We start from the raw sequence: 25593 nt of genomic DNA, 5'->3' as shown, positions 1-25593 counted from the left end.
CAGATGTTCTGTGAGTACATTAATTGTTTCTACTCAAAGCAGTGGGAAAATAAACTCATTGCAGGTATTTCTTGTGAAAGCTTTGAGTTTCTGATTACTCAGTGTGCACCCATTTTAGTTCAGCACACTTAGGGAAGCAGTGAACATAGAGAAGTATCTCTGCAAGGCTGGAAGCCCCTGGATTTCTGACTGCAGGAGGGGCTGGCAAACAGGCTGAGTCCCTGCTTGGGTCTGGAGTTCACATTCACTCCTGGGTGCCACAGCCCATGGTTTTGGAACATTTTCAGTGGCAGTGGTGTCAAAGAAGACCAGGCAGATAATGCTTCTTGAAGTCTTTTGTGTTATGATACTTTTGCATTTTTTAGGTGAAGAATATTTCTTAATATGGTTCCTGTAAAGCCCTTGAAGATTTTCAGTGTAGCAGGAATAATCTGTTGTTTTCATTTTTACATCCAAACAACATACAAAAATGGGAGAATCTTGCATAATTACCTTTGTTTTGTTATGATTGCACCTTTTTGTTTGTGTTTTTCTTAATAATCAATTTATGGAATAGACAACAAAAATAGAAACAATAAAATCTAACAGTTGGACATCTGCTGGAAATATTTTTGTCTTAAGAGCCACTCAGAATGTTGCTGTCATTATTTGAATATACATCTTCTCATTCTGTGTTTTTATTCAGAAAAGTAGAAGCAAGAAGTTCAACTTCAGCGGTGGTGTTCACTCAGTAGACTTAGAAATGAAATAGGGAGAAATAACAACATAAAAATAGATGGTTTCATATGTGTGTCATTTAAAAAACCTCCTTGACAATACCACTTTGAGGCATTCCTTACATCATTAGCCTGGGTAATTTAAGTATTTTAGTAAAATTATAGGGTTTTTTAATTCTGTTTTTTTTTGTTGGATGGATTTAGAAAGTAGCTATCAGTATTCCATCATCTTGACTTAGGCCAAGTTCATGTAGCATTGGGCGCTGTTGTTTTCATTGTGGTACTTGTTATGCTTTTGTCTCTCTAGTTAAAACAGATTTCAGAACTGTAGGACTGCAATACGTGGTTAAACTAAATTGCAGTATGAAACAGAGTTGTTTATTAATTCTTTAATTTGTTTTTAGATGTGTCAGGTTGAAGAAGGGTTTTTTTTTACCTAAGCCAAACTAGCCTCCCTTCTACTTAAACAGAAAACATTTGTAGATAAAAGTCTAAAGTTGACTATTTCTCATTTCCCATTCTTACCTAACTTTTCTGAAAGAAAATAAAAGACGAAAGTATATGTAGTACCCCGGTATAGAAAGGCTGTGATCATTAAAAATCTAGCTTTAGCAGCCAGTTTCACTGTGGAGAAAGAGTATAATATTAATACTGTTTGTTCTTGTTTGTGTCAAACAGATATTGTCAACTACCAATCTATTTGTGCAGATTGAATTTGTTTATATATAGTTATGGGAACATTTTGGATTTGCAATAAAGAAAGAATATTCTTGTAAAATGTTAGTTTAGGCCCATGACTAAGAAGGCATTTATGAGTCTCTTAAATTATTCAATGCCTTTTTTTTGTTCTTAGTGGTCAACTGAAATTTTTTCTTGTTCCAACAAATTCTGAGCTATGGAGAATGTTTTTTGCTGGATCCCTGTGTCACTCACTATGAACACTTTTTGGAAGAATGTTTTGCTTGCTCTGATTATGTTCGTGCTGCAAATTCTGGAACTCTGTCTTAAAACTTCTTATTTCTTTGTAGTAGGAGATATAAGGACTTCAGAGATCAGGGAAGAAAGAGTCTTGTTTAAAATTTTGTAGTTTCATTTGTATAAAGCAATATGATACCTTGAAAGTCAGTGACATTTTGGATTGTAAATGGTCGTTCTGCTTTACCAAGATAAGGAAATACTAAAATTTTAGATTAACTTTGGGGGCATTAGAAAAATAATGGTGTAGTTTATGATATTAATAAATGGATAATATCTACAGTTGAGTTGTATCTTCACTGTTTTGTCTCATCATTCTGATCCATTCTAGGGACATACCAACAAACTGATTTTATTATGAAAAATGTGTTGTCAGCACCATTTAGAGCATCAAATTCCAAAATCTCATTTTCCTTTCATGGAACCTTCCTTTTTGTCAAAGAATTATTAAACCATTATTGTTCTCATTTGCATTTTGTTTTTATAAATAAAGGTTCTCTTTTTAAGGTTCAGATTATGCATAATTCATTACTAGTACATCTAGTAATTATATAATAGTGCAACCAGGGCTTCTGGAAAAACAGTGCCTCTCTGAGTACATGACTATAAGAATTGGCAATACTGGGAATCCCCCTCAGAAATTAATTCTTTATACTTTGTGAACTGTGATTCTAGATTTGCAAGCCAGGTTCAGTAGTGGTGTGTAGAAATAAACAGTTCCCTAGACAGCACACTATAAAACAGGTCAGTGTTAAAATATGCAGTAACATCTCTCAAATGTCTGTTGAGTATTAGACTACTATGCCTGCCTGAATTCTCTTTCAGGATTCAGATCATAGCATTTGTTTGGAGTTTTGTTACCTGATAGGTGAAGGAATGTTAGAGATTCACAGGCAGTAATGGATTTTCTGGAGATCTTCAATTCTACCCTCCCAGAAGAGGCAAGTTTGTGTATTCTCCTAAAATTTGTGAATATCATTCTACTTCGCCCAAAGCTTAACTTCATGTTTGTGTCATCCCCTCGTTTTGTTACACATACTCTTTATTCCTATATGCAAGTTGATAATGAAAATGTTTATCCTTAACAGTCAGTTATCTTGTTGGCTAGGTGCAGAAAGCTGGTTTTGAGGCTAAAATTTCTGATTTTAACCTCAAAAGATACTGTACCACACTTACAACAGTACAGCACAGTGTTATCCTTTATAACAGCTTCAGTGCACCCTTGAACTTCATTTCAACTGTGGTGCTTTACAGAAAGCTGCATAGAATTGACTTAGGAGTTAGTGGGAGAGCTGTAAAAATATTTGAGGAAGGTGTGTGCACAGATTTAAAGCAAAGAAAATTGTTTGGTATGACAGCATTGGACCTCTGAGGTTGCTGTTGAGAAGAATGGAAAGCCCTGGACAAAAGGAAAAAAAACAGCCTTCAATTTCTTGTTCTTGCTTGCATTTGCATTTAGCAAAACTCTCCTGTGCATTTGAGTCAAAGAAATCAGTGGATAATTTAAAAAAAAAAGCCTTTGTGTCCTGGTTTTCCCGCCTTAGCCATTTTGCTTACAATAAAGCTCTATTCTGTGAGCAACCATATGCATCCCAATAAAGGTTTTAAAGTTTGAATTGAGACAGAGACTGTCTCAGCTTTTGGCCAGCAAATGCAAAGAAAGTTGGCCATGTTCCCTCTATTTGCCAGAAAAGCATGAAAGCTGGGGCCCCTCCTCTGTCAGAGAGACAGGGAAGCACTGATCTTTCTGCATACAGATTTTTGGAAGTATTGGTCCTTGACATATTATTGGTATGACTTGTCTGTCTCTTTCTTACTTGATGTGACCCAAAGCCCCTGAGAAAAGATCTCTTATCTACAATGAACTTGTATAGATTAACCTGGGCTTTTTCCTCTTATTACCAGTTTGCAACCTTCTAGTTGCAGTCCTAAATATCAACAATTAATTCCATGTCTGCAGAATTACAGTTTTTTTGCATGTGGTTTGTCTCTCATGCTACTAAAGCTAAAGACCTAATTGCTTACTTTTTCAATATTTGATGTACATGTGAGTGTGTAATTAAAAAAGCATAGGTATTGTACTATTTATTGCATGTTTCTGTGTAGGCATTTCTAGTATTTGGTTTTCTCTACTTTCAGGGCTTTGCATCTTTCAGTATTCAGATAATCTGACAATCCCTTGAATGATGTATGGCTATATAAAATAAGAATCTTAAGTTATGAAGGAGATTATCCATAAAATTTAGACTTATTTTTAATGTGTTCTGTTATGGTTCAAAAATTATTGTAAAATATTTGAAGTTAAAATATTAAAAGTCAGAATATGGAGTTTATAATTAGTCCATAATAATATCTCTTGCACATTTTTTTACCATAACTGTACCTAAGATTATGTAAATGTTGCTGTGCAATTTTTTCTGGTGAGTGAATAATGGAAACTAAGCAAGTACTTTGGTTTTTATGGTTATTTTAAGCAGTAATTGTGCACACCTGGATTATGTACAGCTATTATTAAGTTATATAAACAATGTACACTCAAACTGCTTGCTTTTTCTCATAGTTTTTCATAATTATGAAATTTCTGTAGTGGTTACAATTTTTGTTTTTTAGAGCAGTAACTTGTAAGATTAGAAGTGCTGAAATGCATGCATTGTAGTTTCAAAAATATGTTTAAATGTGGTAGTACTACTACCCTTATTACTTCCATAGCTGTTTCTGCTTTTATAAAAGCATTAGAACACTTAAATAAAACCAACCAGCATTAATGAACAAGTAATACACCAGAAAGCTGTACAGAATCCTTGAATACTTCAATAAGGAGTGTGCTGTCTGTTTCTAATTAAATTTGTTCTTACATTACTCTCATGAAGTGTTTGAAGTTTGTCAAATACTTTGTGAAGTCTAAGGTAGATTTTGTGTTTGAAAGTAGAGCTTGCCTTTCCTAAACTAAATTCAATTCTACTGATTTTCCTTTTTTCTTAAAGGTAGGTAAAAACGGAAAGCAGATAGTTTTGGAAATCAGTAAGAAGGTGTCTGGAATACAGTGGGTCTGAGTGGGACACAGTCCCCACTAAATTATTAGGAACAGATCTAAAAGGAGGTACTTACGAGATTGCAAGATAAGCTCGTAATAAAATAAGAGGACTACTGATATAAAATTATAGAATCAAGAAAAAAGTTGGTCTAGAACTTGAAGGAAAAGATGGAAATGAAAAAGATTTGCAGGAGCAGCTAACTGTTTTGAGGTGTGGCAGTAGCATGCCTAAGAAGACAGATGAACAATATTTAATTTGAAATCTCAAAGGACAGGTTAGTCTGCATTCATTTACGTATGCTGGTTTTATGTGCTCTTTCTTCACAGGTCATCTGCGGTTATCCATGAACTTTATTCTAGATATACAGGTACCGTATCTTTATACCTCATCTCCACATTTCTCACACAACCTTGTGAGAAATTGACTTTTGCTTGTTGGCTTTCTATTGACTAGGAAGTACCAGAGAGGAAAGCAGTACCATCCACATTAGAAACTGTTACTATTTAAACAAAGATCTCCATACAGTATGCAAGATACTGATTGAGAGAAGGGAGAAGCTACAGTCTGCCTGTTGCACCTTGTGAGTGCTGGAACAGGTGGTACCCTCACTGAGCTACCATGTGTAAACGCTTTCTGTTCATATCATCAATGAACTTGACCACTTGTGGCATGTCGCTGAGAGGCATCACCTTGCAAACTGTCTTGAAACAGATTTTTGTTTTGCACTGTTTTGAAACATTACAAGGTTTTTGTTGCAAGCAGAGCGCTGTTGCCACTATCAGCCCTTGTTTTGCTCAGCGCTGTGTAGACTGCACAGACTATTATTTTTCCTTGCTGCTTTGCCTCCCTTCAGGGATCTTTTCTCGTGCCAGTTATTACTTCATAACACACTCAGCCGCCTGCTGGGGTCAACACTGGTTTGAACGGTCTGTCCTGCAGGTGAGCCTCCTCCTGCACTGGTCTGCAGGGTTTTCCCCTCAGCAGGATGAAGTCACTGTTGTCTTCTTGCCCAAGAGAAGTCTGATTACAAGGCCTTGGACTGCTCCTTATCTTCGAGTTTGCTGCTTCAGTGCTGGCCTGATAGTGTTTGATTCAGCATTTCAGAGTAACCTCCTCATCCCTGTTCTTGGCGACATTGAAAAGTCCATATTCATACTGCTGCTCGAGTGTTACTTGATAATTAGTTTCCCTCAACTTCTTTTTATCATTTGTGGTTGGGCCTGGTCCTGGTTCTGATCTTAAAAATCTGATCAAATGGTCAGAAGCAGCAGAGAGCGGGGCCTGAGCCCAGAGATGTCAGCAACATAGCTCAGCCAGAACTGGGGCAGCCCTGAGCTGAAATGGCTCCTGAGCCTGCTGCGGGGGGCTGCAGGTGGGGCTGATGATGGCATTTAAGGACTTGGTGTTCTCAGGGCCATGACAGTGCCTCTGATAAATACCCACATTGATCCTGTCCTGGGTTAACACCATGGAATACTGTGCTGCTTGTAGCATTCATTATCGTGCCCAAGAACGGTACAGAAAACAGGCTGGTTTGATCTTAAACTGTTACAGCAGAAATAACCTTGAGCATTTCAGCATGCGTCTGCTGGCTCGTTATCTTCTACAGGCCTTTTGTGGTTGTGTTCTTTGGCTTGTTTAATTGTGGCACCAGCTGCTTCCTCTGTGGTGCTGTCCCTTCTCTGCTCAAGTTTAGAGCATTGATCAGGCATATGTGCACGCCTCCTCCCTTCCAGGACCTTTTTGACCTAAATACAAGGAGTAGAGTTGTATTGGGTTAATGTGTTAGCAGCAGGGCTGCAGAATCAAATGGATGCAAACAAATCTTTCTGCTTGACTGAGAAAGTATATATGTAACACCCATTTTTACGTAATATGTTATTACAGAGGCATAATAATATAAGAATGCATCCTAGGGTAAAAGAACCAAGATGATTTCCTAGCAACATTTTCAGATTTTAATGAAACAGTTTTGTTTGGATACTAGCAGACTCTCTGGCACGTATTGCCAGTTAAGTCAAAATAGAAAAAAGGGTGTTCTGGAGAAGGAAGTGTCATTTTCCAAATTATGACTGCAGTTTTTAGCCTAGTTTCTTATGGAAATGACTTTGTAAAGGCACACTGTGTGTCTGTACACATTTTCTTCCAACTTTTAACTTGGCCTGTAGCAACTGGGTTTATTACAAAGTGCAGGTCTTGAAAATGCTAGACTCAATAAATTTCATGCAGATGTTACTCAGATATAGAAGAGAAGTTCTGTAAATCATTTTGGCTGTGAAGAAGTTGCACATTAGTTGAGGGTCTGTAGAGGAGAAGGACCTTAGTAATACCAATACCTCAGCTCTGAGAAAAGCTTTAGTTGGAAGTGGTACCACAGTTATTTCAAATTCATTTCTTCTAGGAGTAACGAAGGTATATAATGCTTGATTATTGTGCATTCTCTTGTTTTAGATTGTACTTTTAGCTACCCTACATGAACCTTAAATATCCTTTGAGATACTTGTCCATTGATTTTACCAACAATTTCATTGGGTTAAAATTCCATCTATTCAGCTGAAAGTACAAGAACTTTTAAGAAATGTAAGAAGCTTTGAGCAGGTGGTTGTTTGTGTTAGATAATACAGAATTAGCTTTTGCCACATATTCTTAACCTAATTAACTATAGTGTGTGGACTGAAGTAGACTAAAATCTGGCAAAAAGTCCCATCTCATCAAGGGAGCAGATTTTAATGTTTAGAATTCTATATTCTTAGTATTCTTGAAGCAAGGAGCTTGACTGTACTACCCATGAGTGACCTGTTTTATGAGGACTGAACTTAAATTGAATACTTGGTGAAGGTTGTCTTTTTATCCTGAAATAATGGGTGAAGTACAAATGCCCATTTATAAGCCACAGATTGTAAGTACAAGTAGTCAGAAATATTTAATGGACTACTTTCTTAAAGTGTCTGAAAGATAACCAGGAAAAGCAAATAAATACCTCCTCAGCAAGGATGTAAGTGTTCATTACAATGATTTTAATGGTTCTCAAATGAAAGATCACCTAAATATATTACCATCATTAATGAAGATATGCTATGTTAATCTTCAGGCATGTTTCTCCTTCAAATAGGTTAAGTTGTTAAAGAAATGAACTGGAACTTAAGAAACATGGAATTTGTTGTGTATTTTCTGTGTTTGACTCCATTTATCTTGGAAGATGTGACAGTAAAAGAAACTTTGTAATTTTGATTGTGGGTATATTTCTATCCTATTTATTTGTTGAGTGAGATTGCATAAAAATAGTATTTATAATTTGAATTGCAATTAGGCCTACAGGGGTTTTAAAGTATTAAAACATTTAATTTTAAATGATCACTGAATGGGTCTTTCTCAACATAATCAATTTTATCTGAACATAAGGAACATCTTCCAACATCCTGCAAAAATAATTTGCAGTTGTGTGGTGACTTGCTGCTTGCACATTTAATTTTAGCAAGTGCCAACATCTTAGAGGTTGCTTCATGGCTTGAATTAGATGTCAGGGTGGGCTTTCTCCTAGAAAATGATGTGACTGATAAAACCATCATAGGAAAAAATTAATGTAGTCTTGATTTGCTGAGCAAATATTATTTGAGTAGTGCTCTTTTTAGTGTCACAGTGCTTAATATCTAGAAATATTAGAACAGTAATGGTAATATAGAAATAGTTTAATGTATTTTCAGGGCTGCTGAATCAATAGTCTTCTGAAAATTCTGTGTTTTTAAAGAAGATAATTAATTACAATCCAAGCAAACAGGTTGTTTGTGCTTGCCTTGTTTTGATTTTATCCTGTTTTTTACTCTTATATTCTCTCTTAGGCATAATAATATGCACAGGACATAGCAGATGTTCAAAAGAGAAAGAATAAGAGGTTAAATATTAAGATTCCTGAATGAATGGCATTAATAGATCCAGAGTGATATACAAAGAAAATCTATTTTGAGGAAGGGGAATTGTGCAGTAATTTAATAATGTCAGTTTTCAGCATTTGAAATATTTTTCTTTGCTTTTCTTTAACTAAAGTGTAAATGCATAAATTGACAAATGACTGAACTTTTGTCCTCCTACAGATTAGCATTTAATTTTTATTTGAAACATATACTGAGATTTCAAAGTCAATCTTGTAGTTATGACAGCTGAACAGTAACATTAAAGTTATTCCTCAAGTCATGTTTTAAATAGGACTACTGTGGCTTAACATACTGTGAGTAAAAGTCTTACCTGGGGTTTACAGAACACAAGCTGTAGTGATATCTGTGCCTTTAACATACCCTCAGACATTTTCGTCTCAGAAATATTTTTATTGCAGGTTTGTTCTGTTCTCACCAGTGTGGCTTGAATTACAGCTAATACAGGACAGCAAGAGAGAGGGAAATGAGAGAAGACTTGGGTGCTCACATGAGAAAAATGCTGCAAGGAAGAACAAACAAGACTAGGAAAGTGGAGTGTTCTTGTTGCTTATTGTATCGCACCTGGATTGGAGTATTTTTAAAACTTCAGTGGGGTGACAGGTTCTTATGACAAAGTGCAGTTGTTGTTTATGGAAATACGTGTCAGTGTGGCACATGAAGTCCCTTGAAGGCATGGTTTCACGTTGGGTACAAATGCTAGTGAGCTCACATGGGAAGACTACTATCAGTGGCACTTTGCTGTTAAGCGCAACTAGATAAGAAAGAGGATTGCCAGGGCTAGAGATTCCTGCTGGACATGGGGTTTTGCTTTGTGATGTGAACCTTTCTGGTATTGCCTTAGGAAAAAGGATAATGAGAGTTAATGGCGTTTGCATATTTGGTTAATGCCTCTTTACCTCAGGGCTGAACTGTCACTGTATTACCAGTGTCCAGGCAAATAATCCTGCTGCTGTACAAACTGATGTGCTGGTTTCTGTCACTGCTGAAGTGTGGATCCCTGTACAGGGGGTGAAACTTTGCTGGGAGGCATAGATGGTACTCCAGGCTGGGTGTGGAGTGTGGCTGGCATGCTGTGGTACTGTAGGGCTTGGCCAATGGCTGGCTGACCTCTGAAGGCTTGGAGCGACTGACTCAGACAAACGGTATCCTCTGGTTAAGGCAGCATGTCCAAAAGCATTTTTCACAGGTGTGGTAGGAAGACACCTGGATAAGAGCATGAAATACCCAATTCTGTCATTGGTGTGCTATTGTGAATCTGTGATTGGATGTTTTTTACAACTGAAGGCCAACATCTGTTTCCTACTTCCCTTTGCATCTAAGAACTCATCTGGCTTTTGTCTGGCTTTCTGTAATTTGTCCTGCTCATGTACTTAGTTAGTTTGTACTAATGACTTTTTGAAAAGAGAGTTTGGTAAAGACTGTGATGGTTATGGTATGCCATGTTTACTAATTACTACTACATTAGTCTGTAGTCCCAGGTCAGTGTTGACTCTTTGGGGTTATAATCAGTTCATATTTCCAAGTGGCAGATTTTGAATGTGATAACCAAATTCTCAGCACATTAGTTTTTGTCTGTAAGCCTTCCAATTTGTATTAATGTTTTAAGGCCACACAAGTGATTGATAAATAAATATATACTATAATTTCCCCTATATTTATTAAATGTATTTTGATTACAACAATTATTTTCATTAATATTTTAACAAAACCACAATTTGAAATATTTTAAAAATAATTTCAAATCAAGATGTGTTGTGCACAAAGCACTTTAAATTCTTCTTCTTTGCTTCAGTTTGATGGACTTAGAGCCTTGATCAGTAGAAAAGTCTCCTGTTATTTTTCAACATATTTAGTACTGGGTGGCCTTAATGAAGGGACTTCCTGTGCTTTATCAACTGAGGAGAAATGGCATAATTTGACTAAAGTGAAACCATGCAAATGAAGGGGTGTGTGTGGGGGTGGGGGTGTGTGTGTGTGTAGAACTCGAGAATTTTTTAAGGGTAAGATGAAGGTATGAGTGATGGCATTGAGTTCAGGGGAACCATAAAGTTTTCAAAGGTGGACCAAGCCTTGAAATAGGATGATGGATGAATTATTTTCAAGTCTGAAGCTCTTGGTGCTTCAAAGGATCTGAATGACTGATTGTTGGTACTCAAACACACCCTCGATGTGTGGGCAGGGCAGTTGGCTTAAAACTCAAACCTCATTTTTAATTGTGTTTATTTTTTGCATGGTTTGTATGATTGCTTTTTAAATTTTCAGATCTTAAATTCTGATGCGCTAGTACATTTGTTTTTTACATGCTTTTAAAAAAATAATTTCTCACTGTATTTCTTATTTTTCTTCTGTATAAGCATTATTTAGCCTTTTCTTTTGTGTAATATAGTTTATTAATTGTCAGTAATTTTCTTCTCACTTTTTATTTTGTCTAATCTTTCTGAGAGATCTGCTTACCAGTGACAGATCTACTGAATTCTGTGCCTTGAAGATTTTTGTTTTTAATTGTACTACACTTTGTTTTCCTGTGAGTGACTGAGTGCTTGAAAATCTTTTTTATGCATTTAAGACTGTTTTCACATTCCTCAAAAAATTAAGAAAAGTTATTCCAGAAGTACTGTTCAAAGATGGAGAAGAATTATTCTGCCTTTAACAGCTGGAGTTGTGCATCTCGGGTAGAAGGGCTTGTTCGTCCAAGTGTCAGTGATGGAATTACAGCTTCCAGATAAGGTCACTTAGCATGAAATTCAAGTAACCACTGAACAGAAAGTTTATTTAAACAGCTTATTGCAGGTCAGATCTAGAAAGAAATACAGAACTGATCCTGACAGTGAGATAAATGCAGTTTTGGCTTCTCTCTGTGCATCTCCTTGGCAGAAAAGGAATTCCTGTAAAGAAATGAAGAGTGGAGCTGGTATCTGGCAGAAGCTTCACATTCTCCCTGATGGAGTGATGAATGATGAGGCAATTGAGAGGCTTCACCATCTGGCAGACATTTGCATAGTTTGAGACATCTAATACACAATTATGTTTAGATAAGTTTTCTAGAAATTAGAAAAAAGGCTCTAACTTGACAGGACATATAAATACTGTAGTTCTTTGAGATTTTTTTGTTGTTGAAACACAGATGCTGGTGGTAAATCTGAAGTTCTGAATGATGCTCTTTGCCAAATCAAATGTTGTTATAACTTGCTTCCAACTGTTCAAATAGGATTTGTGCACATCTTGAGTGATTCTTAAGAGTCTAGCTATTTCCTCTTTACTTTTTGCCCATAGTCCCCTAGGGAGAAATGAGGTTTAGAAAATGGTGATGACATGTTGGTGCCCTGTTATTGTGATAGTATCTCCTGCTTGTTTCCGACATAAAACACTGTAATGAAAAACTAATAGTGTGCATGATACAGCATAAATTGAAGAGAGCTCAATAAATGTGGTTTCTTATTCTGTTTAAGGAATTGGTCGGGAACAAACTCTAGCTTATATACTAAAAAACAAAGCCCATTATTCTTTTTTAATTGTAAATGGATAGTTCTAATATACAAAACATTTTCCTCATAAATCAGTTTTCTCCTTAAGAGCTTGAACTGGGATGATAGTTGTCAAGCATAGTTGTTGGGGTGATGTGACAAAGATGATCAATAGTTTTATATCCACTTACTATGCCAAATTATTTTCTGTAATTTCCCAAGAATCTTTCAGTAACTGATTGCTTATGCCTTAGATACTATGTAAATAATAGTAATTTGAAATAATTAATAAAATAACCTGGTTGTTGGTGGGCATTTTGTATGCTGAAATGACTTTTGCTTAGGATAGATAATTACCTTGTATAGGTAGCATGTAGGATGAACATTGAAGAAATAGTTGTAAATGTCCCAGTGTGGCCAGGGTAGAGGGGAGGGTTCTCAGGGTTCTTGCACTTCCCTTTAGCTGTTTTGAATTACTGTCTGTCTCAGACCAATAGCAGTTAGTCCATGGAAACCACAGTATGTGTTTAGTAATGTCATGTATCTATTTCAGTCCCCCTTATTCTCTGCTCTCATAATCCTGGCCCTACCAGGCATTCACTGAATTTCCTGTGCAGCTCCCACAGCATCATACATACAGAATTGCATTTGGCATCACTGACAGCACACAGCTTCTCTAAACAATCCCCATCTTCACCTTGACACCCATCCCTTACTGCCCCTCATGCAGTTGTTACTTGCTCCCACAGTCCAAATAGCATCCTCAGACATTAACATTATCATATTGTCCTTTAACAGCCCAGGATTGAAGGACTTTCTAACTTAACCACATCGTGTGATGGTTCTGGTCCTTCACATGCCTTTTCTAAGACTAAATAATGCTCTAAGTTCAACATGCTGTATTTTGTTTTCACTAAAGCAGAATTCTGTCTGACTTCAGATTGAGTAATGAGTTACAGGTTAAACTGATAGTAAATTAATACAGTTTTGTAGTCTTTGATTATGTTGGATGTTTTGCCTACACTGTTGTAGACTTCAAATCCAGATATCTGGGGATTAAGAAATCATTAAATGTTGATATTAATTGTTATTAATACTAATTGGAACCAGCTTGTACTTGAAGTCTTGAAAGTTTATGCAGTCAGTGTAAATGAAAAAAAAAAGTAGACAAATTACTTTTGTATCACATGTTTTTAGACTTAATACATTCTGAGAATGCATGTGCTGAATGGTTGCCAGGTTGTTTATTTTAATTACTCATTTGTCTTTGTTGGCTGACCTCTGCATCCACAATGATTCACTAACTCTGGATCTAATTTCTTATATTTTTAACTTTCCTTTACTGATAGAAGGAGCACATTACATTTCTGACATAACTTAGGCCTTGTAAAATGAACCAGTGTCATTATTAATGGATTTCATCAGCTAATCTAGTGGCTTTAGAAAATGCCAGCATGTATTGAATACAGTGCAGGCTTTGCTGTCTATTTCATGTGCTTTTATGTTCAGATTTAACTGTAAACTAAATCAGTGTGGATGTACAATGGGAAGAGTATGCTTTTGAATGATTTTAGCCTTTTTACATGCAAGTGTATGTACATGTTTGTTTGAGGGTTTTATATGAAGATCTAGGCTTTGGCCACCCATATGCAGACAGGCAAGTAAAGGAAGCTGCAGGGAGTGATAATTCTGCAATTCTACAGTAAGATATGAAATACAGTTTTATTGGTTGAGCTTGTGAGGTTTTTACTTCTTATCGTTTATAACACTGTGTTAACACACTTCATAGCATGTGTAATGAATTCCATCAGTTTTAGGAATTTGCTGTGCACACTGAATTGAAATCTGTTGATTGCAGTGGAAAGCAGACACTGAGAAGAGTATAACTGAGGACACATGAAACCCCTGTCATCTGTTCAGCAGAGCCACAACTTCAGATATTTTTGCAGTTGTCTGTAGATCAGAGGCTCTGCCAACGTGGTATATACTTGAGATTGGCTATCTCATGAGATTTTGCATCATACACTAGACATACCAGACTTAGAGAAATTTCAGGGTGCTTTTAGACTTCCTAGCAAACATGATCTAAACTGAAGCTTCTACTGAGATGTGTGGCTCCTGCCAGGCATTCCTAATATTTTCTTTTCATGGAATATAGTGATTATGTGGCTACAGAGTGAGTCTGTTTGTTTGGATGAAATGAATAATTTTTTGACTTATCAGTCAGGTGAATCAGTTTAATTCTGAGGATTCATGATCTTCAAGTGAATGAGGTGGAGGGAGTGGGGACAAAAAGAGAGGAGTGAGGAGAGGAGTAGGTCTACCAGTTTTGGTGGCAGCTACCTGCTAGATTGACATAGCTGAAACATCAAATTATGTTTGCAAATTGCAGAAATGTGTAAACCGTATTAGGAAGCATTTTCTTCCATTCCCTATGCTGCTCATTTTCTCCCTTGAGCTATTGTAGCACATTAGTGCAACTATACTATGAATTAGATTAGGAAGATATTTTAGCTGTGTAGTAATTTGAGTAAAAAGATTCTTGAGATGGATCACATTTGCATTGCAGTCACATTGCAGTGATCACAAGAGGATGGGAACAGCTGGACATGCAGTAGGAGTTTCTTATGGGGACATTATTCTTGATGAATTGGATTTCAAACAGGCGCAGAAGAGAAAAGTGATACTGGTAGAGAGAATGGGCAAGGAGAAAATAGAGAGGTATATGGCCTCAGCAGCTCAGAAGAGAGGTGACCAGCAGAACCAGTGTTGAGGGAGATTGAGATAATTTCTAGAGAAAAGAAAGAGGTCTGAGAGAATCTGTTTGGGGAGAGTATGGAAACACTTTGGTGTAAGAGAGAGATGGGAAAATTATGTAGTAGGAAGGAGGACTGTGAAAGCTCAGTCCTAGTCTGTTGGCTTTTTGGATAGTCAGGGATATAAATGGGCTTTTTGGATAGTCAGGGATATAAATGGGCTTCTGGTTTTAGTAAATTTCTACTTACAGAAGTAAATCAGTGATGTGATTATTTTTCTTTTTTAAGGTTTCTTTATTAAAAAACAATAATTTAAAATACATGGTCAATTTCATGATCTTAAAATCATTCTGAGATGATAAAGTTGCATAATAATGTTGTCTTTTTGCACAGTAGAGTGATATTTTGTTAAAGTTTCATTTAGCAACAGATGTAATAAGAGGTATAATACTTGCAGTGACAATCCAATCCATTAATTTTTATTCTTGACTTAGGAATAATAAAGGGAGTACATTTATTTATATATCATGGTGGCAGGAAAGATAAATCAGTAGATGAAGACATTTTGATAGATTACAGAATTCCTTGAAAAATCAGTGCTGAAGACAACTACTACTAGACGTGTTTTATACCTTTTACAAATAATTATTTTACTTGATACAGCAAGAAAGAAAATAAAGAGATCAAGAAAAAAATGAGCTGTTTCTCTTTCCTAAATCTTTCTCCTTTGATCAGCATCATTGTATGTAGTTTTGGACTGAAAGGCCAGTGGTTGCCAGAAAAAATAAGATGGGCTCCATCAAGTGTGTAGTGTCAAAAAGTTATATAAGCTGTCATCTGTGTATTTAAAGAGGAAGGACAGGGAAGAGGGATAGGAAATGGTACAGTGAGAAAATTGCTGAAATGCTTTCCTTTTTTTTGTGTGCATGTTGGTGGTAGTGTGGGGTTTTTTTTGTTTTTTTTTAAAGTGAAATAGGTGAGCTTGAAGAAAGTGGATTAAAATCAATTTCAGGGTACAGTTTAAAGGTAGAGGGACTACCAGAGAATGTAGGCTTTAAAAACTGCATGAGTGTTGCCTTTTCATTGTATGTGCTCCACAGCTGAGCTGTTGCAGTAAGTCATAGGGTGCTCTGTGAGCTGTGTTGGTAACATGACTGTCTTAAGACGCAAGCTCGCCACTCCATTGAACTACTACTGTCTCCTTCTACACAACTTTTGTATGAACTGGGGCTGTTATTTTCCTTTCTGGTGCTAAATCTCTCTAGTACTCTAGTGGTGAGTTTACCACCTGGACTCTGATCTGGCTGATCTGGCATGCACGTGCGCTTAGTAATGGGTGGAGAATGTAAAACTTGTTGCTTTTTGTTCTATCTGTCACTTTCCGTTGTGACCTTCCCTGTTGTTAAACCAGGAAAATTGAAATCTTTACTGAATTATGAAATTGCATTTTTTTCCACGTACTTGTGGTAGTTATTGTATGAAGAAATAGTGCTGTTCCTGGCCTAGCAGACGTTTAAGCCACAGATTTGTAGCAAAATGTAACTTCTCTTAAATTTGTTTTTCCTTTTTTTTTTTTTGTGACCCTCTGTTCACCCTAGGAAAAATGATGCATTTAGTTACACTTAAGAATTTAATTTGGTGGGAAAATGGGATGTCAAATATCCCGTGAACTAATGATTGTGTTTACCTTTTGATTTGTGCCAGACTGCTTTTGGATGAAGGTTAGTAATCAATAAAAAATGAAAGCTGACACTCTAAAATGGATTAAAATAAAATTGTTAATCATAATTACTTGAGAAGAATATCAAAATAGATTTTACACTTCAAATTAATCATTGAGCTTTGCTGCTTTTTATGCCCCCCATAATTTCTAATTCTATCCACTATGGATGATTTAATTATTATGTGTAGCTGAAACATTGATTTCATAATTTGCCTTAGTTTTCTGCTATTTTTTAAACTTTAAAGTTTTTTCTTTCTTTTGCTTGTTCTTATTGAAATTAGACTGTTCTAGTAAATGTAGGCCTTAATATAACTGCCTACATTTTCCATAGTTTTAATAATACGTGTTATGTTTTTCAGTGGCAAATGTGATAAATTGAAGTATAATGCATTTGTTCAATTCACCATGATTTATCTAGGCATGTCACTTATAGTCTTCTGTTTCCTTTGTTGAGCTGTCTGTAATCTCATATTTTCTGATTCCAAGATTTGTTTCTACTATGCTTCTTGCAGGAAGATAGCTGAGAATTAATGACAATGTTGAAAGGCAGGTTAGCTTTTTAGCTTAAGGCATGCAAGTAAAGGAGTCAGAAGATTATTTCTGTTTCAGTTTTACTCTTCATGCTTTTTCAGTTATAAACTTGTGGTGAAAATACTATGTTTTCTTTATGATTTCATGGTAACAGCATACAGTTTAAGGAAAGCAAAAACCATGTAACACCAAAACAAATGTAGTTGTACTTCTGAACAGGAAAAGAATTAGTTTGAAAGACAGTGTAGATTTAAAATTGATTGTGTTCTTCAAAATGTTTTATTCTGACTATGAGTCAGAAAAAATAAGGAAAATACATTTTCTTTTTCCCCTTTTTATTTATGTATTCAATTTCATTGTTACAGCTTCAGAATAATTAGTTTTCTGCAGTCATGTGGCCTTCCGTAGTGAAGTGGAGAAAGCTATTTAAATATGTAAAACATGACAGTGATGTTCCAAAATTCTTCTGTGAAATTTTAAGACAGATTTAAATGTGTATTTTGGAATTCTCTAGGTTTCAGTACAGTTATCTTGTGTTTGTAGTTGTGATGGTGGATTTTGTGCCATGGATGCTGTTTAATATATTTATATATGTTTTTTCTCTACAGAAAAACAACTTTGTGGGTGCCCTGTGGGGAGATGCATCTGTGACATGGAATATGTGTTTGGTCATCTACAATCTGAGGCAACAGTGTGTGGGCTATATATGACAGAAGAATTACTTGTGGAGACAGTCCAGCTGAATGGCTACGTCATAATTAGGAACTGGTTTAAAAATGTTAATGTCTCAAGCCAGTAATCCAAGTTTGGGAAAGCCTAGCAGCCCAGCAGTAAAAACAATTAATTTTTTGTAAACGTCGGTGCAAAAAGAACAAGCAGTATATATTTTACCATGTGTTCCCTGGTTCTTTAGCTTTCATTACACTGAAATCATGGTATGAGGATTGGTGGGGAAGGTCCTCCCCCCATCCCCAGCACACATCTAGCAACTAGACACTGTGTCAAGATGACCTCTGAGGAGATGACAGCGTCTGTTTTGCTCTCTGTGGTACAGGGTAAAGTGATAGCTGCCCAGTCAGCTGGAGATGAAAATACTGAAAATGCTTTGGACACCAGTGTTCTAAGAAGACATACAGCCAGTTCAGGAAGGCAAACCACACACACTCTGTCTTACTTACATAGACTTGAAGAAGAAGGTCTTCAGGGCTCAGTGCCCAAAATATTCCCTCTGGCCAAAGAGCAGCTGGCTAACGACAAGAGTAATGAAAACTTCTGGGAGAGGAACAGCTCCATCTCTGATTCAGTGGAATTTCTTAACATTAACTGTAACATTGTACAGAAAAACTACAAGAGCAATATCTCCTGCAGCCAGTTGTATCAATCTTGTGCTCCTCTAGCAGGGGAAGAGGCATGCCTGGAAACTGGAATTCCTGTTTCTCTGGAAAGAGCCATGCTTGCTGAAATTCAGTTGAAAATGAATGGACCTTCATTAAGAAGCCAGACAGCAGTAAATAAGAATGACAGCAGTGATCCTGATAAAGTGGCCTTTTTTCACTTACATTGTGCTAGTGAAAGGAATATATCAAAGGCTTTGTGTGGTTTACACAACAGCTTCCTTTTGGATGACTGCTTGCAGCCCATGAGTGATGGTGATGGTAACACCACTGGTTCCCCAGCCTGCACTTGCAGCATAATGCAGATGACAAATAATTGTGAGAATAAAAATGGACAGCAGTTGTATGATGATGCTTTAAGGGATAAATTCTTATGTCTGGAAAGAGCACCACGAAAGGTTAAAGTGGCGTGCTCAGGTCACAACTTCTGTGGAAATAACTTTACTGGAAGAATGCCCTTAAAGCCCTTTCTGAGCCATTTTGAGGACTGCAGTGATAACTGTGAAGAAGAGCTGGAAGAGGATTTTTTTAGAAACAAAAAGGAACGTTCAACGCTATTAATAAGACGTTTCTGTAAAAATGATAAAGAGGTTAAAAAATCAGTTTATACTGGAACAAGAGCAATTTTTAGGACTTTACCATCAGGGCACATAGGAACTGTTGCTTGGAATTATGTTGAGCAAAGGAGAAACAACAGTGGCATGAAGCTTTCTAGGATTACAACAGAACAGCTAACTATAATTCAGTCCCTAATAAAATGGAAATTTAATTCCTGTCCTGAGAAGTCTTTATGGTATGAGGTAAGCTTTTCATAGTGGTTTTTTTTTGTTGTTTGTTTGTTTGTTTCCTTGTTTCTTTTGATAATGTGATAACCTTTCCATTAAAAAAGCGGCTTCAACTAGTAAATACTTAGTAACACTGGACTGGATATTTCACTTACCCACACTGAACAACCTTATGCTGAACACTGCTTTTTAGAAAAATGTATTGCCATCCTCTAAAATTCTTTTGGTTCAAAATAGACACGTGGTAAATATGTCTATAACTATTTCTGTATAAAATTTATACATATATATGTCTATACAGTATGTATCAGTATAAAAATGTGTATAGGTAAATATTTATACCTAGATTTATGTATAAATTTATATCTTGATAAATATTCTTTTCATACACACCTATATAAGGATAAAAAGATAAATGCATTTTATAGATATTTATATTTTAAACAGAAAAGGTATGTAATATACGTTTATATTTTTCCATATATATGATAGGTGTAAAATTATTTAGTATAATTCTACACATTTGAATATATATAGCATATATGTATGTATAAACATTTGATGGATATAGTAATAATATAGTTGTTCCATAAATATAATAAAAGCATTATATATGAGAGTATTAGATTACAGTGAAAAATTTGTTGCTCAGGAAAAGAAAGCATAGTATTTCCCCACGTTGAAGGTATTTCTATTTCTTTTACACCTCTTTTACAGTAATAAAACAAGTAATACTTGAATAATATACATTTATGTGCTGATACTGCCCTGGTTTGTGTTCCCTTAAGTTACGTAACACAAGGAATACTAAGTGTAGAATGAAATCATGAATGTATAAATTATTTTTATAGAAATGACATAGCACATTCTTAAAATTTTAAGCACGTTCTTAATTATTTTAAGTAGTAAAAGATTTTCTGCGCTGGTGGAAATTAAAGAGTTGTTGATGTAATCTATAAAAGATTTTGACCCCAGATTACTGAGCTTAGCAAAAAAAGGAGCTGTAGTTGTCCTCTGTTAAAATGTATGAATAAACTCGAGGAAGGGGAAAAATAATCAAGGTAAAGGAGTGTGTTGTCATATAAGCTATGCTTATAAATTGATCCTGAATAAATGGAAATCTCTTCTCGAAGAAATTTCTAGCAATTATTGCTCAGAGTCTTCAACAACTTCCAGTAGGACTGAAATGGAAGAAAACTTACATATTCATCTATCATTTACATTCATGTAAGATCACAGAATCCTACAGTAAAATTGATCAAACAAATACGAAATTTTGTCAGTGATAAGGGAAGAGAGGACTCTGATTCCATGACAGTTGTACCCTCCTGTAATATCCTCATGTCCTTCTAGAAATTAGTATTTTTCCATTTAAATAGTTAATTGAAGAGTTCTATAAACATGTGTATGTCAGGTTTTTTACCAGGTTGCAGAGCTTTGTGGTACTGTTGATTGTTGTGAAATTCACCACATTGGTCAGTGGAAGTACAAACTTGCTGGGACAGCAGATGCAGTGAAGAGGGCGTGATCATTCTCCCAGGAAGGGGTGAATATTATTCTGTGGGTTTACTTAATATGGTGTGTGCATGGTACATTTAAGTATCATTGCAAATTTTATGGGGGAGAGATGGGACAGTGTTTTGTAGCTGAGATAGCTGAAGGATGTGTTTATATTTTTTCATTGGACATTTCCAATTTGACATGAGTTCCTTAGGTTTTCTCATGCTTGCCTGTTTAACCACTTTCCACCACCACTGTATAATACAGAACACACAGCATTTTGGGGTGGGAGAGCTTTAATTTGAAGACTTTTTTTGTAGTCTGTATATATGAACTCAGAAACAAAAGTAATAAGTATTCACTGAATAATTATTTAAATAGAAGAAGTTCTGTCTCCAAGTCAGCAAAAGATAAACAGGCACTGTAAAGCACTTTGCATAACTACAATGCACAGAATGACACATGGTCAGAAAAAGCTTATAACCACATGTTTCTAAGTCTTTCTTCATCCAGATGGACACTAAAACTGTTTTTCTTATCAGCCTCTGTATATAATCTCCTTATGTTCAACATGCATTAAGTTCTCTTAGCATTGTTTTTTTGTTATTTTAGCATAGAATATTGTTTTTGTAATAATATTTGTATGTGTTTATGGCTTATATTATTAGCATTATAGATGGATTTACACAAACATAGAAATTAACTTCATGGATGTGACAAATATATGGGCCTATTGAATGTATGTTCTGGGTTAAAATAATTGAATGAATTATCGGCATTTGTAGGAATCTTTCATGCTAATAATCAAAGGAAGAAGGAAAAAGTAATAAATGAATGTGGTAATTTGTTCTTCCTTTCCCCTTATCTCACCCTTTGAGCATGCATTCTGTTTGGAACAGCTAAGTGAACAGTAGTTCTGTTCTTCAAGAGGAAAAAAAAGCTGGAGAAATTAAGTTTTCATAGCAGTACTGGTGCAACATGGAACAATAGAGACCTTTATATTTTAAAGTAGGAAAATGTGGGTCTCATTTGTGCATATCCCTTACATAAAAATTCTAGCTCTAATAAAGGAAAGGCACTGAACTGTCGTTTGGTTAAGTGATTTTTTCCTTTTTTCTTCCTCTACATAGGGAGGTGGGCCTAAGGATTTGCACTATATTGAAAATACATGATGCTACATTTTTCTTCATGTAGCATATTATTACTTTTGATATGTATTTCATATGCAGATTTAGACTCCTATGAATTTAATGTATGTTTTGTGTGAAGAGAGAAGATCTTTATCTTGAATATTTTTTCTAATTTTGCACTTAGTTTTTGTAGCTAAATTCAGTGCAGCATTTCCCCTTATGGGTGTGTGTAACGTGGCTGTTGTATCTGTTCAGGAGACATCTGCCTCTCTGTGTTGGAACAGTGCAAACCCCTCACATTAGTACATATTAAGGGAGTCACAAGTACAAAGAGTTTGCCATAAAACAGGTCCTGAGAGTGCAGGCTCTGGTGTTGGCTTTGCTTGAACAGGGATCCACTGCTTGGGTTCAGCTCAGCTGCACTGTGTTAGCCATGTGACTAATTCCCAGAGTCAGAGTTTCTGGGATCTGAGATGTAAGGTTCATAGAGCTGAAATACACTTTGTTTTTTTGCTGATATGGTGGTGGTTTTGCCATGGTGGTAAAGTAGTGTAACAAAAGTGAACCTGTCCACCATTGACTAAGATAAGAAATCTGGGCAGCTCACTAGACTTTAACAGAGTGATTCTCTCAAGCTATGTAAGTGACCTCAAGATCTGCAGATGGCAGCTGCAACAACATAGTTGCAGTGCATAATAGCTAAATTCTTTAGTTAAGCTTATTTTGTAGGCGTCAGTACTATCTCTGCTGTGTCATTACATTCCTGGTGCCAGTAGTTTGAGCTTTAAGAGGCAAGAACTCTGCTGCCTTGCTCAACTCTGCTCAGTTGCAAGTTAGCACTCTAATATACCTGACATTCTTCATAGTTGCTAAGTTACTAAAATGCCAACGACTACTTAGGCAACAATTAAAGAAAATATTAATTGCTCCGTGTCTGTTCCCATGGAGAATAGTGATTCTGTAATAGATTTACCTTGTGGGAGTTTTTCGTAATTCATGCAATGATTTGGTAGTAGTTCAGCATTGTTAGCATCAGGTTTTTGGTCTTTTCCCCTGTAGTCCATGGTGTTTTTATGACTCCTGTCTTAAATGAATGTAATGCAAAGATTTGTGGTATGCATGGCTAATGTAAGGAGTTGTGTGTTAAGATTTCTTTATTTCCATAAAGTTGAGCCATAATCAGTTGGTGGTGTCTGTTAAGAAAAAATTTCAGGGGAGAAAAAAGATTTGGAGGTAAAAAATATTTCTTTTTTGTAGACATTTTATAAAAATCTATATTTAAAAATTTTTATTAATGTGGAATCTAAAAGAGTCATCTTGGGTAATATTTTTAAAAAAACAGAGCTAGGCACAAGTTATTTTCTGTTTAATAGATAGTATTTAAATTGTTGTTTATAATTTATTTTTAATTCTTAATAGATTCTTAATTACAGTTAATTGCAATTAATTTTGCAATTAATATAAATATTGATTTTAATTTTGAGCCTGTAGAGAGATCTCAGTTCCCTCCCTCTGCTGTCCTCCTCCCTTCCAGAGCTGTATCAGCAATTCTAGACAGTGCATGCTTTTGTGGCATTTCTGAAGATACAGATAGATTGAGTATTTCACTGTCAGTCATGGAAATAATGTCTGTTTAGGCTATTTCAACAACAGTTGCATTAACCAAATGCAGGAGCTTGTTACTGCAAATGCTAACACATGAACAAAGGAAGGGTTAGTAATGCTGTATGTGTGTAAGAACATTTTTTGGTTGTTTTTCTCAGGTGTTGAGTTAATTGTAACCTTAACTTGTCAATATTTATCAGAATGAAGAGTGTAACCCTCTTTTATATCTAGTAGTATTTTGGAAGATACGCTTCCAATGTATTCAAAACATAATTTATATAATGAAGAGGCCCATATTGATTCTTAAGAAGTCAAAGAAAAACTTGAAAGCATTTGGTTACCCTCTGTACTGGTATGAATAAGCAGCATAGAGTCCCTGTTTATGTGCTGTGTTTCAGTCACATAACTGATTTGAGTTATTAGACAGAAAGCTTGTGGAGTGTCCACATGAAGTCACCCGGACACAAGGCTTATTAGTAAAGTTATTCTGCCAAACTCTGAGATTCACAACTCACAAAGTAGTCTAAAAAATTAAATTATTACTGACTTTCACTTCTGGGTTGTTTTTAATTGTTTCTATAGGAATTTCAGGTCTGGGTTTGCTGTCATATCATCTTTCTATTAGAATTATGTGCTTTCCCCACAGTTTTTTACTTCTTGCTACATATTTTAAAAGACAGAATTCTTTAAATGGACTTCTACTCTCTTCCCATGCAGTTTTCCCTGCATACCTGAAATATAGCATTTCTCTTCAGGCTAACATTTGTGTTGTACTTGTACTTGTATTTAACAAAAAAAGGCTACTTTGTGATTCTGTGGTGCGGACTACAGGCAGATTTGAGATTTTTCAGCTTTCCATTTTGAAATAAAATTTCTAGTCTAGCATGGTGAAAGGAATTTACAGGAAATAATGACATAAAGCAAATAATCTGCAAGTGGTTTTAGTGTTTCTCCACTCTAACAATAATTTTTTATCTGACTGTGCATGACTATTTCGTCTGTTAAAATACCATTGTGCTTTTTAGACATAAAGGTTTATTTACTTATGGTAAAGTGGTTGGTAGGTAAGGACAAACAGGTTTTTATTCTACCTGGACCCAGTATTTCTCATTTCTTTGTTTGAAGAAAAAAGTTAATGAGCAGAATTGACTATTTGGAAAAAAATCAGGGAAGCAGGAGAAGAGCCAAATAGGCATGAAATTATGTTTTCCCTTCAGTAAGTACTGTAAAAATAAATTGAACTTTTTAAAAATGAAGCTCTATACTTGTATTTGCTTTGGGTTGAGTTACTCCAGCTTTACAGGCTAGCTTTAAAACCAGAAAACTTACCCTCTGTCTGTAGAAGTCATTTTACTGCCATAATGTGATAGGGTTTGAGCTAAATTGCTTAATATTGTGTATTATTTTACAGTTGCCTTATACCTTTAACAACATTGGGCCAAATTATGAACAATAAGTTTTAGCTGTGACCACACTTAGGTATTTAGAGCCAATAGTGTGGGAGTCTTGGCAAGAGCATTATATTATGCTTTCAGTTTTTCCACATTTTCTGACTTTCCTTCTAGTGACTGTTCATTAACTGTAAAGAAGCATGAAGGTCTGGTTTAGAAAATCTCCCTGCAGCACATTAAAGGGTTCATTTTAGAGTGTTAGAGTTGGACACTTTTCTAAATTCTTTCTCAGTTGAAACTAAGTTATCTCCATTACCTGTGTGAACTGTTGAAAAGCTGGGTTGTTTACTCTGGTGTAAGTTTATAAAAACTGTGCCATATAAACATTACTCTCTTGGTGAGTGAATAACTAAAATCTGAATTTATGAGATTTCATATACATTTTAATTTATCTTGCTTTTCTACAATCTTTCAGAATATTTAAAAAAATTTTCTAAAATGAAATAAGCTTGGCTTGACAGTAATTGGTAGGCATATGCCTTACCAGTATGATATTTCAAGAACAACTTAGAGGAAAAATGTCTACTGGAAAATTTTACTTGCCACAATATCTAAGGCATCCTCCATGAGGTATGAGGCTATTTGGTTCTTCTATG

The 25593-nt window shown here is 35.6% G+C and overlaps 1 protein-coding gene across 3 annotated transcripts in view; it reads left to right on the top strand.

Annotated features, from left to right (window-relative positions):
* The window catches only part of PLCE1 (phospholipase C epsilon 1), a 138564-nt gene that overhangs the window by 5471 nt on the left and 107500 nt on the right, over nt 1–25593 (top strand). For 2 of the 3 annotated variants that reach the window (XM_030951591.1, XM_030951589.1), the window contains exon 2: nt 17741–19326. In XM_030951591.1, the coding sequence (XP_030807451.1) occupies nt 18070–19326 (1257 nt within the window). In that variant the 5' untranslated portion in view covers nt 17741–18069. Of the gene's footprint in view, nt 1–5052; nt 5094–17740; nt 19327–25593 lie in introns of all 3 variants that reach the window. The other variant, XM_030951590.1, reaches the window with a different exon arrangement.

This window comes from Camarhynchus parvulus, chromosome 6 (assembly GCF_901933205.1).
Source record: "Camarhynchus parvulus chromosome 6, STF_HiC, whole genome shotgun sequence".
NCBI lineage: Eukaryota > Metazoa > Chordata > Aves > Passeriformes > Thraupidae > Camarhynchus > Camarhynchus parvulus.
This window is presented reverse-complemented; position numbering and strand designations above follow the sequence as displayed.